The sequence below is a fragment of the Drosophila navojoa genome, chromosome 2, assembly GCF_054131105.1.
Source record: "Drosophila navojoa isolate 15081-1374.11 chromosome 2, UAZ_NAV_1.0, whole genome shotgun sequence".
NCBI classification, from domain to species: Eukaryota; Metazoa; Arthropoda; class Insecta; order Diptera; family Drosophilidae; genus Drosophila; species Drosophila navojoa.
This window is the reverse complement of record NC_142890.1, coordinates 23,534,355-23,547,334: the sequence shown is the minus strand read 5'-3', so window position 1 is coordinate 23,547,334 and position 12,980 is coordinate 23,534,355. Positions and strand designations below refer to the sequence as shown.

The window sequence follows — 12,980 nt, the reverse complement described above, 5'->3', positions numbered from 1 at the left end:
ATGGGAGGCCACGGCACTAGGCCAATACATGTTATAAATGGCAAATGGCTGCTGGCCGCAAAGCGTTTGGCTTCTGCGTATTTTTGCGTGAGGACTTCAGCTAAGCCAGAGAGAGGGAGAGAGAGAGAAAGGGAGAGAGAGAGAGAGAGAGCAATAAAAAGAGAGTCATTACCAGCTGGCCACGCAATGCAGCAGGCAGCCAGCCAATAGCCGGGGTCAACAGGTTAATGGGCAGCATTAACGGGCCAATGCAGGCATGTACGTGGCCAACCTGGAGTGGAGTGGAGTGGAGTGGAGTCGTTGCCAGTTGGAGCGTTAATGTCTGTCGCTTTGATTGCCTGCCAATGCGCCTCTGGCCAACAGCTTTTTCGATGTGAATGTGCGTTTATAAATCTATCGAATAGATATACGAAAGTACCCACAAATATATACACATATGTATGTATGTGCACATGTGTATGTATTCCCCTCACTCTCACTCTCTGCCCGTCTGTCTGGCATCAGAAAAGCGAAACTTTAAGCTGCTGCATGTAATGCACTTATAAGAGCTGCGGACATTGCGGCAATTTGTATGCGCTTTGTTGACTGCTCATGCATATGATTGACTTATTGATTGCTTGATTGATCGATGGCCCGGCCAAAGTGACGGACTAGCTGACATTAAGCGGCTGCCATCGACTCGCAGTGCTCCTCAATTAGCTAGAGAGCCGACAGCGCTCTGCTCCGGGCGAGTTCATAGAACTTTGCTACCGTTATATTTATACATACATATGTATGTATCACAGTTTGTTACACACATAGTGCGATAATTATATGTATGCCAAATCTGGCGTCTAGACTTCATAAACAACCCCATTGGAGGTACATACGTGCCACGCATGCGCGCATGTAATCATGCTATTTGTGCTATTTTGTAGTTGAGTATTTTTATACACATTTATTTATATACATATGTATATCTATACACTCGAAGTGCATTGACAAATAAGTATTTACGATGTCAAACGAATGAAAACGCATTGAAATGCATTGCAAAATGTGCAAAAATGTTTTTTAGCTCTCTGATGCCATAAATTACGAGTTAAGCATGCGAGAAGGGTGCTCAATGTTTGTTGTTTTTGTTGTTGTTGTTGTTGCTGCTGGTGTTTCTCATATTCTTACTGTGCATACAAATAGTACAAAAAGCAACAGCAGCAGCAGCAACAACAACAACTGTCAACCTACTTAGGTTTTAATTTATGCGTAAGTCTGGATTTAGTAGCTTTTCAATATTAATTTCCAGCAGGAGCAACAACAACAACATCGCAGCCTGGAGCCATAAATCACAATATCATATATAAGCATACGATTATACGCCGCATTTGGATTTATTGAACATAAGCATATGGCAAAGGAGGCAGCAAGCGCATTTCTGCTGTTCTTGTTGTTGTTGTTTTTGTTTGTGTATATCTTTCAGTTTTTAATGCTTTTGACTTTTTACGATGTTTCTTATGAGTGGATAGCCTAAAATGGGGCTTATAGAAGGTGCGTGGTACAAAGAAAATGATTCCATATTCACAGTTCTCTATTCGTATTAATATTGAAATAAATATAAAGTCTAAACGTATAAAAAATCTGGATAAATATAAAAAATATGTATGTTATTATATAATTATAATATTTAATTTATAATAAAATTGCATATGACAATGATACAATATATATATATATATTTAATTTTATTACATATAATTTTATTTTTTTTTTTAATTTTTTAATATAATTATATTATCATTTTATTGTCAATAAGATTAGAGATATATAAATATTTGTTAGTTTTTTTATATATAATTTTATTTCTTTATTTATAAATTTTAAAGTTTCTTACTTTATATTTGATTAAAAGTGAATATTATTATTAAATTACATAATTAATACTTTTACATAATATAATACTAAATTTATTACAATTTTTATAAGTAATTTTGATTTTTTACAAGCTTATGCATTTTGTTTTATGTATTAATATCCGTAAATATATAAATTACACAATATATTTATTGACAAATTGTTGTTTAATCACTATATAAAATATATATTTAAACTAATATATATTTTTATATAAATACATTTATTACGATATATTTATATATTTCTATATTTATATTTATCGACAAATTGCTGTTGACACGCCCATTGGCAACTTCATCTGTAATTTCTCAACTTTGATGTAATACGAGACCCATTGGCTATAAATAGGGCCCCACAATAAGACAGCAAACAGCCGAAATTTCAAGTTTCACTGCAGGCTCTAAGCTCATTGAATATCAATAGAAATGCGTGTAAGTGTGTGTGTGTGTGTGAGATGGGTGCATGTGTGTGTGTGAATCTATGCATGTGCGGCTTGCCATCAACGGCTGAGCTCAGCGGACTTTACAAAATCCTATTAGAGCTGTCCAAATTCCCATAGGCGCGCTAAAAGCCTTGGCAAAAATTTAATAAATAAAAAAAAAAAAGGAAAAATAATAATAAATACAAAGAGCGCTGTGCAGCTGTGCAAAGCCTCAAAATAGCCGCCAGTTAGTGGCAAAGATCGCAGCACTGCACAACAGCACGGGTTGGCGCTGGGACTGGGACTGGAGCTGAGGCTATGGCTGGGGCTGACGCGGGGGTGCGGGTGTGGGTGTACGCCCTGGGTATGGCACACACATGGCAAACAGTTGTGAGCTGTGCGGCGGTGCTTGGCTTTTAGGCTTTCGCCCCGTTGCGTGGGTGTGTGTAATTTGACATCTTCATGAAATAATTAAAATTATTTATTGTTAATTTATTTTCGCTGTCGCTCGGCAATCGATAAAGTGAAAGATAAGCCGAGTGCATTAAACAATTGAAATTAATTTGTCAAGCATTTGACAAGAGGCGTGCCCCACAGACCGGGACACACGGACCCGGACCGGACAGCCGGACCAAACACGGCCAAGAGCCGCTGGTGAAAGGAACTGCTGAGCGCTGAGGCACTTTCACAAAAGCTTTCGGCGCGGCACAAAAGGTCAGCGTCAACCCCAAGGGTAGTCTAGCTAGCCAAGACTCGAACCTCGCATCAGGCGTGGCAGCCGCGGTGGGCGGTGGGCGGTGTATGGCATTGCCCACTGCCACTGCTACCTGCTGTTGACTGCCCTCTGGGCAAATACTTCACTGCTGCTGCTGCTGCTGCTGCCTGTGCAGCGCAGCGAATGCAATTAAATGGATGCAGGCCGCTGCCACCGGCAGTTTAACGGGGCAGTTAATCATGCATCGACATGTGGCCGAACTGCTGCTGCTGCTGCCCGGCAACTCCCCACTCTTGACTGCCAACTGCCTGCTGCGGACTGGCAACATATTTGGCGGTCACTTCTAAGCCGCATTCGAAAGTGTTGCGCAAAAAGCAGTTTGCAATTAAAACATGTTGGCATTGCCGCTGCCAACAGGAACAGCAGCAGCAGCAGCCACAGCCACAGCAACAGCAACAGTTGCTGCTGCTGCTGCTGTTGCTGTCGTCTAGACGTGGCGACTGCTGCTATGACACACAGATGGCGCTGCTGTGCCAGGCTGATGTGCGCAGCGAATCGGCTTTCAGCGAAGGCAGAGAGCGCCGGCGCAGGAATGAGGAAACTCTGGTGAAAAGCTGAGATGCGTTGAGAAATGTGGTTAATTGATTTTTGGTGCGCCCTGTTTTAGCCCCTTGTCGTTCTCGCTCTCTCTCTCTCTCTCTCTCTCTCTCACTCGCGTGTTATTGGTTTTTGCAATTAATTTAAAGTTTTCCTCTTCTGTCTTCCCTGCAGAATCATACTCCATGGCTGTACGACAATGTCCAATGCTCGCGAGCTGGCATTGATCGAGAAATGGGCTGACATCGCAACGCCGCCGACGCCAACATTGCCCGGCCTATCGCCAACATCGCCGCGCACCATCATCAAGTTCTGTTGTTGCCCACAGCGCAGGCGCTACACTCTGAAGCAGCCCAAGCTCAAGTCGACGGCGAACACGCTGCATGCTAGAAATATATTCGTTGATAGCGATTTTACGTATATTGATGATGTGCCACGTGCCAGCCGCAGCAACAACGGCAACGGCATCGGCAACAGTAGCAGTAGCAATAAGCGACGCGACGAAGATTGCGACAGTGATTACGATTGCAATGATTATGATGATGAGGCAAATGATATCGCTGAGATCTCTGGCAAAAGCAACAGCGACCACGACGGAAATGTGGCGCTGATATTAATGAATCAACGAAATGTGCCCGAACAATGGCGGCAGGACTACAAAGGCGACACCAGCAACAGCAACAGCAGCAGCAGCAACAACAAGCGTAGCAGCGAACTAGCAGCAGCAACAGCAATTCACAAACGGCCAGCAGAGTGGCAATGAGCAGCAGCAACAGCAACAACCAACCCAAAGACTTAGCAATAGCTTGGAACAGCAACAACAGCAGCAACAGCAACAGCAAACGCAACAGCAACAGCAACAACAACTGCAACTTAGCAATAAGGAAAATACACTAAGCAACACAACAAACAGCAACGGCTACAATAAGCCGCGCTGTAATTATTGTAAATTACCCGACGACGCCGTGCCCCAAACGAACAACAAAAACAAAAACTCGAAAATTGATTCACCGAAGTCGTCGCAGAATAAAATGACAATTACGACAGCAGCAACAACAACGAACGTGGCAGCAACGGCCACAGCCAGCGAGTGTGGGTTGACACTGCCAACATCAGCAGCAGCAACAGCAACAGCAACAGCAGAAGAGTTTGTGGGTGCTGCCACAGAAGTGCTGTGCAGCGATAAAGCAACATTGACAGCAACTGCAACAGCGACGGCGACAGCGACAGCAACAGCAACATTGCCGCCAACAACAACACCTAAGCCCAGCCTAGCTGCACGTCCGACCACGCCCAGCCGCCTTAAGACTGTGATCAAAACAACAATGGTGAAGCGTAGTCCTAGCCATGACTCAACGCAGGCGACTGCGACGCATATGCTGCAACCGAACAGCTGCAACATTAACAGCAGCAGCACCAACAACAACAACAACAACAACAGCAACAACAACGACGAGCCCAGACGTTCGGTTAGGGAGCGCATCGCCGCCTATGCGGCAGGAAATGGTAAGTTTTTCTTTTATTTTATTTTGTTTGGTGTTTTTTTTTTCGCTCGCTCGCGCTTAATCAGCTTTGGCACTGTCGCCAGTGCCTGGGCGGAAATGTTGTTGCTGTGGGAAAATCGGCCACAGGCTGAGCACACAGTCATTAGGCTAGTTAATAGCTAACAATAAGTTATTAATTGATTTGTGCGCTCAGCGGTCAGAAGGCAGAGAGAGAGAGAGAGAGAGGGATAGACTAACCATGGCAAATCCCAAAGCTTACGCCCATAGTCTCTCTCTCCCTCTATCTTTCCTTCTCGCATGTCGTGTCCCTAGGGGCAACACAACGAAGGTCAGCCAGCTCATTGTCCAGTCATTTCCTGTTATTGAACACAGCGCTAAATGCGTTCCATATCATATTAATTAAAGATCAGATACTGCAGCTCTGGCATCTGAATCACAGGCAGAACAATTACTTCAAATGCTAAATGCGACCAATTAAGTATAATTTAGTGATAATCAGCTTAGTTAGTCACTCGCCAAGGCTCGGCATTTGCTGAAAATTTAGGTAAGCACTCAAGCAGACAGTAAACATTCGCAAATGACAAATCCGAAATGCCAGCCAGCTGGGAAGGGCGTGCACATATTATTTCCTCAGCATTTATTTGCCTTTTATTTACATTAAAAAATCAAAAGAAATTGACTGCAATTTTGTCATGAATTATGCATGACGTTGAGCTTTGGATTTCCGTTAGCCTGACACACTCACATAGACACACCTTTTGCATAACACACAGAAAGAGAAAGAGAGCGAGAGAGAGAGAGAGAGACGCACATAAAGTCGACTCTATTACAAGTCAATTAAATGCAGCAATGCTTAATAAAAAGTCACTTAAAGCCGCATAAAAACTTTTCATGAAAAATCACTTGAAAATAATAAAAGAAAAAATATTTTTTATTATTTTATTAGTGCGTCTGCATTTGTGCGGCGATTGGAAATGTCGTAAATGCGTCGCGTTGCATAAAAAAATGATAATCGTCTAGCTGGGTGCAGTTGCCTGACTGACTGACTGACGCACGTGCATATGCACCTTTGAGGAAAAGAAGAGAAAATACATAAGCACTCCTCGCATTTGGGCTTTGTCACCAATTGTCGACTGGCACGCCCCTTAAAGCCCATTGCCTTGGGCGCGCTGCCGCCCGCCGCCAATTGGCAGTTGGCAATTTCGCAGAGACACGCAGGAAACACGTACAGCACGTTCGACGTCATGAACGCATATTATATCACTTTGATAGGCAAATGAGGCTTGAAAGCCGGCTCGATCTCCAGCCAAGTTAAGCTCAGTTCTTGCCCTTAGCCCAGCTGACGCTGACACTGATTCTGACTCTGACTCTGGCTCTGCCTCGGTCTCTGACGTGTGACGGCTTAAGGCGCCAATCTGCTGATCATCGCAATGACGCTGGCGTTGTCCTAAGCGAACGCGCACGTCAGCCTCACACAGAATGAGCGGCTTTCATTTGGAGCCGCTCAGGCATTGGTAATCATCATCGTAATGGACAGCCTGCCCAATGCATTGGGCACCTCAGCTCACCTGACTCTTGGGCAGCTGTGCTCACGTTTATTTACTTTATTTCTTTATTTATTTGCTTTTTGTTTTCGCACTGCTACTCTTTGTACACCCCACTTAACAGCTGTACTCGGGCCAGAGTTGTTGTTAAGTGCATTGAGGTAGGCCTCCATTAGCTGCATTTGCTTTGAGTCATCTCTCGATAGACCCTCGCTCGCCCGTTTAGCCCCTGCCGCTTCAGGCGCCTCTCGCACTGAGCAATTAATCACGATCAAGTGACCTCAGGCACACAGAATCAATCAGCAATAAAAACAAAACCAAACAAAATAAATGAAAACAACAACAATAAGTCAACCACACACGCCCAGCTATGAACAATGTACGGCGGACAGTGGCCATTTAGCGTAGACACACCCAGCAAACAATTTTATTTTAAGTCAATAAGCAAATAAGTACAAATATATTTCATTTTCTCGCCGTTGCCTTTTGTTTGCCTATGCATACATACATACATACATACATACATATAGACACAAAAATTGTTAATGGCAGCACGGCCAGTAGAACAAAGGCCGCTACAGTTATTTCCGTTCGTTGAGTTGTGCTAATTAAATGCCGCACAGCAAGCGAGAAAGCCAGAAATTGGCCAACTGCGCCAATACATATATGGAGGGCTGCTCTCTGACTGGAGCTGTGACTGCGATTGTGACTGCCCCTGCGACTGTGACTGGGAAGACCTCCCATGAACTTTCAACGCGCCTCCCACACACAGACACAGACACACACACACTGTCACACATGCCACATGGCAAAAAGTACCGTTAGCGTTGCACAATTGAAATATTGCCAAAACGGCAGAAGAAAAGTGCAGCCCAGTGTGGGCCTGCGCTCCGGCCGAGCTGGCGGCCTGCCAATCGCCGCAAGACGATCAATTGGTGGACGCTTTTCAGCTGACTCTGAGCTGGCAGAGCCCAGACCCCCATAAAATGTAGCCAAACTGTCGCTGTCTTCAGCCTGGCTGACTGACTCGTTTGCGTTGCTGATTTACGAGCTCGCCACGGGTCGTTGTTGTTGTCGTTGTCGTTGTTGTTGTTGTTGTTGTTGCCGTTGTCGTTGTGTAACGCATGCGATTCAGAATTTTTAAATGCCAAGCGCTGACCAGCAGCAGCAGCAGCAGCAGCCAAGAGCTCAGCCAAGCCAAAGATTGAGCCTGCCGGTTACCTATAGTTGTAGTTGTTGTTGTTGTTGTCGCCAAGTCGCGACGGTGGCGGCGACATTTTAATCAAGAAACCCAATCGAACGCACGCATGCGCAATAAAAACAAAAATAAAATCAAACCTTTAAAATCAACAACAAAAATACTTAACCGTTTCACTTACACACACACACACACGCACAGTCAGTACACAAGTACATTCCAGTCGATCGCCTCCTGAGTTCTCTTGAAGCATTCGATTGGGGGCTGGCGACAACAACAACGACAACAACAACAACTGACGAACGCCAACAAACAAAGTTCACTTGATCTTCAGACGTTTTGCCCCTATGCGAATTGAAATGCGATTTATGGCGATACCTTTGCCCATTTGCATACCCATGTGGGCTACACGTAGAGCAAATGTGCCTAGAGAGACGATGGGAGAGAGAAAGAGAGAGAAGTATTACAATGAAATGGATAAGCTCGTACTATTGCCACAATATCCACATACATATGTATGTGTGTGTGTGTATATAGAGCTGCCTAGACTGCATGCTGTACATAGCTAGAATAGTTGCTAAATATATGTAAAGAAAAAGTAGTGCAAGTGAGCTATGTTGATTTAAAGAAAGTTTTGTATATACATACATCGATTTTTTTTTTTTTTTTTTTTTTTTTTTTGATGAGGCATTTACTTGAAAGTTAGGGCTTCACTTCAGCTTCACTTCTTAAGTTAGTGTGAGATTGACTTTTAGAATTTGCTAGAATTTTAATAGAGCTTTTGACTCTAGAGAGTCTTCATAAAAGGTTGGAATGTATTTTTTTTATTTATTTATATAAAGCAGGAGTTCTTTTATTTTTTATGGGTTTCTTTAATTGTTAACACATTTACAGATTATTTCCAACTCTATATCGGACAGATCTTTATATTATAAGGAACTTAAAAGTGAGCGAAACTTTCTCAAAGAAATTAGAATCCGATGCGTATGGCATACAAATTGCTTTTGACGTGTTGTTGCGTATGTATTTAGGGTTTTCATATTTAAATTATTCCAAGAACTATAAAAAGGGTTGTATATTTATAAATCAAATTTAAAATCTGGGATATATTTAAGCATATGTAATTTATTATTTATTTGTGATAAACTTTTGTTGTATTATTATAGCAAAGGTTATATTATCTCTAAATTCAGCACACGTAGTTTTATTATTTATTTTTTTCTACTCAACACATTTAGAATTATGTTATCTTTAGCTCGTTTTCTGCCTTGAAAGTTCTATTTATAATTATTGTTATACCATGCTTATAGCATTTAGCATATAAAAATGAAAATTATTTTTGAATTTAATTTAATTCCATTTGAATTCTCTATGTGAGCACATGTGTCTCCGCCTGAGACACTCGTGTTTCGCTGCTGCTCTGTAAGAACTGTATCCAGTCCCAGTATTTTTGCTGGGTGCGGCTGCGAGCAGAGCAAACAGAGCTTAAGATAAATATTTTGCGAACAATCGAGGGCATGGATAAGCTCCGAGTGGTGCGAGCAATATTATCGAATATGTAAATAATTGGTTGCCATTTGCTCGCCATCGAAAAATTAATTAAAGCATTTGCACACACACATGGACAGACAGACAAATGGCAGAAATTGGAAAAACTGAAGTCGACACACACAAACACACACACACACACAGACACACACATGTGCTGGGCATGTTGCGAAAATTTATGACAATTTAAATGGTGCACATTCGGCGGACAATTTGAGGCGATTAGCGCAGAAATTTTCGCGGATTTGGCTTAAGCGGCACGCCGATGCTTGCCACATGTGGCAGCCGCGACTTTTGCCGCATTTTGGCGTCTTTTGCACATTTGGCGCAATTTTTCATTTACTGTAAAAAAGATTATGAAAATGTGTTTTCTGGGCGCGCCATTTGTTGCGAACGGCTGCAAAGTACGATCAACATGTTGCGGCAACAATAATTGCAACAGCTGCATGTATGTGTGTGTGAGTGTGTGTTTGTGTGTGTGTTGGCAGCAATGACAACTTTATATGACTCGCTGAAGAATTATCGCTAAAATTAAACACTGTCTCACCTCCCTCTCTCTCTGTCTCTTTCTCACTCTATTTTTTTCAGAGCCACCTCAGAGTGGAGTCAACGTGGCTCGGCAACATGACAGCGGCAAGAAATTTAGCAAAATTCAGTGCAATACAAATCAAAACAACATGACAAGCGATGTGAAAAGTGCAATTAGCAGTGGCAGCCACAGCCACAGCACCAGGAACAACAGCAGCAGCAGCAGCAGCAGCAACAACAACGGCAACAGTCAGCAGAAACAACATCAAACGCTTATCAACGGCAACACAACGCCGCCGGCAACAGCAGCAGCAGCAGCGGCAGCGGCAGCCAACACGTCAGTCTCCTGCGCGACTATCGCAACTGACACGACGCGCTACAAATCGGGATTAAGTGATGTAGCGGCCGACGAGGACGTTGATGATGCAGCCACATCCACTGCCACATCCACATCCACATCTATAGCCACTGCTAAAGCAACAGCAGCAACTTCATCTGCCACTCCTGCGCCAGCTGCAAGCGTTTTAAGCACCGGTTGTGCAACTATGCCGCGCACTCGCCAATACGGAAGCAATGCTGCAGGAGCAGTGGCAGCCAACACCATGACAGCTGATAAGAAATTCTTAAGCCGTGCTGCACCCGCCGCCAACACTTCGGGCACCACATCGGCAGCGGCAGCGGCAGCTGTTGCTGCACCACAGCAACATCATAAGCTGCAATTCAGCGATAAGGCCGAACTCAAATTGGCCGCCTTGGACAATCTGGACCTGGCGCACAGCCTCGACCTGATCGATGAAGATGGCGATGATCCCTATGGTGCACTCCAGGACTATTTGGAGCGCGTTAAGGTAAGTGCTGGACTTTTTTAATTTGCTGTGAGGCGATTTCATATTGCATCATTCTTGTACTGAATTTGGGCCATGTCTCTAGTCACTTGTTGGCCACATTTAGTTTCATTTCGTTTTGATGAGCGACAGTTGCTGTCCCCACACACATTTCCCTAAGCAGCGCCCCTTCCTGTCTGCCCCGCCTCTGGACTGTCAACGCCGCGTGATTTTGCAAATGATTATTTTGCGTGACAGAAAAATGTGTTAAACCAAACACAGTTGAGGCACAGCACCAGCAGCAGCAGCAGCAGCGACGGATTCGTAATGTGTAACGCATACGACGCGTTGCACGCTCAGTCGTCGTCGTTGTCGCTGTGGTTGTCGTTGTCGTTGTCGTTAGCGTTGTCAGCGTCGTGTACATAAAATTTTATGTTTCTGTACCGGAAAGCGCAATATTACAAACTCAAAGACTAAGCAGCGTCAACGTCATCGACAACGTCAATGGCCGACCGCAACTTTAGTTATTTTTATAACTGTTTCGCATGAAATTTGTCCAGAGACAAGTTGCTTCTTTGCCCATAGCGGAAGCGGCGTACGCACGCGTTGTTCATTAGCATTGCGTTTATGGTGGAGCTGCGCAGCTCGTGGAGCTCGTCAAAGCCAAAGGCGCCTGCTGGTTCTATGCTGGGCTGTGCGTGCATCACCTAACGGTCACTAACGACGCCTTCCATTCGCTCGAAACTTTATTTAACTAAGCACCTAATCCCTCTGCCTTGCAACGTGCGCGCTTAGCATTGATCATGTTATGATTGGTCTTTAAGCAATGCTCGCTTGGTGCTCAAATAGAGCTGCTTCAGTTAATAGTCTTTATATTTTAGATTTTCGAATACTTTGAATTTAATAAATAGGGTGCATAAATACTTTCAATACAATAAATAAATACATAAATAGATTTTATGAAATTTTCAAATTCTTTAAATAACATAAATAATGAGCAAAAACCAGACGCAAATGAAATTGAATAAAAAATTATAAAATATAAAAATTATAAAATAAAAAACTTTCCATTCACAAATAAAATATTCAGTTACGGGCTTAAGAAAAAATCAATTAAAATTAATCTTATGCAAAATTTTGCATTAGCTTCTGAGTCCTTCAGCTTCGTTCATGAAAGAAATGTATGATGATTATTTAACGAAATATGTTTGAGGCAAAAGAGGGTTTTTAAGCTCACAAATCTGTTTTATGTTTAATGAAACTAAAATCGTTTTCCACATCTACATTTAATGCAGGTACTCCAATTTCTCTCTAATCGAAAATAGATAATAGATAATATCTATTCTTCTTGCAGCTTGTTTGCCTGCCTCCCTATGTAAGAAACCCATTCAGCCTTAGTCCGGCCTGCATTTCTTTTCGGTCTCTGATTGGCATTAGGCGGCTGCACGCCATCTATGCACATTTTATAATCAGTGTCATCACCTCAACACCCATCGACCGGCCGGCCAGCCACGCCCTGAGGGGCGTAGCATACGTTGCTGTTGTTGTGTCTTGTGTGTGTTGCTTAGCCGGCGTGGGCTGTCAGCTTATGACACGAGCAATGGCTGGGTCTGTGGCTGTGGCTCTGGGTCTGAGTCTGACTTTGGCCCTGGCCTGTACTAGCCAGGCTTAAACACCTTCATTTTATGTTGTTTTTTTGTTGCTTTTTTCATTCACATTTCAGCTCAATGCAGCTAATTTTTTGGCTAAATTGAAATTATTAGCCGGCAACTGTGGCTAATGATGACAAAATGTGTCACAGTGCTGCCCACACGAGTCAGTCGCTTTCTTTTGTCGCTGCCGCTGCCGCTGCCCTCGCTGTTGCCCCCGCGCGTGGCAGCGCTTGTGAGGCAGCGCTTGTGCGTTTATTATGACAAATAGTGCAGCACTTTAGCTCCAAATTGCCGTTACTCGTAAGACTCGGCTAGGCGCTTGTTGTAGTCGTGGCTTAGGCTTAATTTGCCTAGTTATGAAATACGTTTGTGGGGGCGGCTGTCGTTGTTGTTGTTGTGCTTGTCTGCGTTGTCGTTGCCTGACCCATTTTGGCCGCAGCAGCGAAGCGTGCAGCGAATCTGGTAGGCTGTTTATGAAACAGATGCAACATGACAAGCGCGCGGCAACTCGTTTTGCTTTGCGCTTCCTGCATCAATTAGTGTTTGTGTTGCATTTCG

The 12,980-nt window shown here is 43.6% G+C and overlaps 1 protein-coding gene across 1 annotated transcript in view; it reads left to right on the top strand.

The window, feature by feature from the left end:
- Nucleotides 1-3,797: 3,797 nt before the first annotated feature.
- cv-c (RhoGTPase activating protein) overlaps nt 3,798-12,980 on the top strand; it is a 43,691-nt gene continuing 34,508 nt past the window's right edge. The window contains 3 exon segments of the mRNA XM_089256141.1: nt 3,798-4,355; nt 4,357-5,129; nt 10,007-10,794. Coding sequence (XP_089112267.1) covers nt 3,823-4,355; nt 4,357-5,129; nt 10,007-10,794 — 2,094 coding nt within the window. The 5' untranslated portion in view covers nt 3,798-3,822.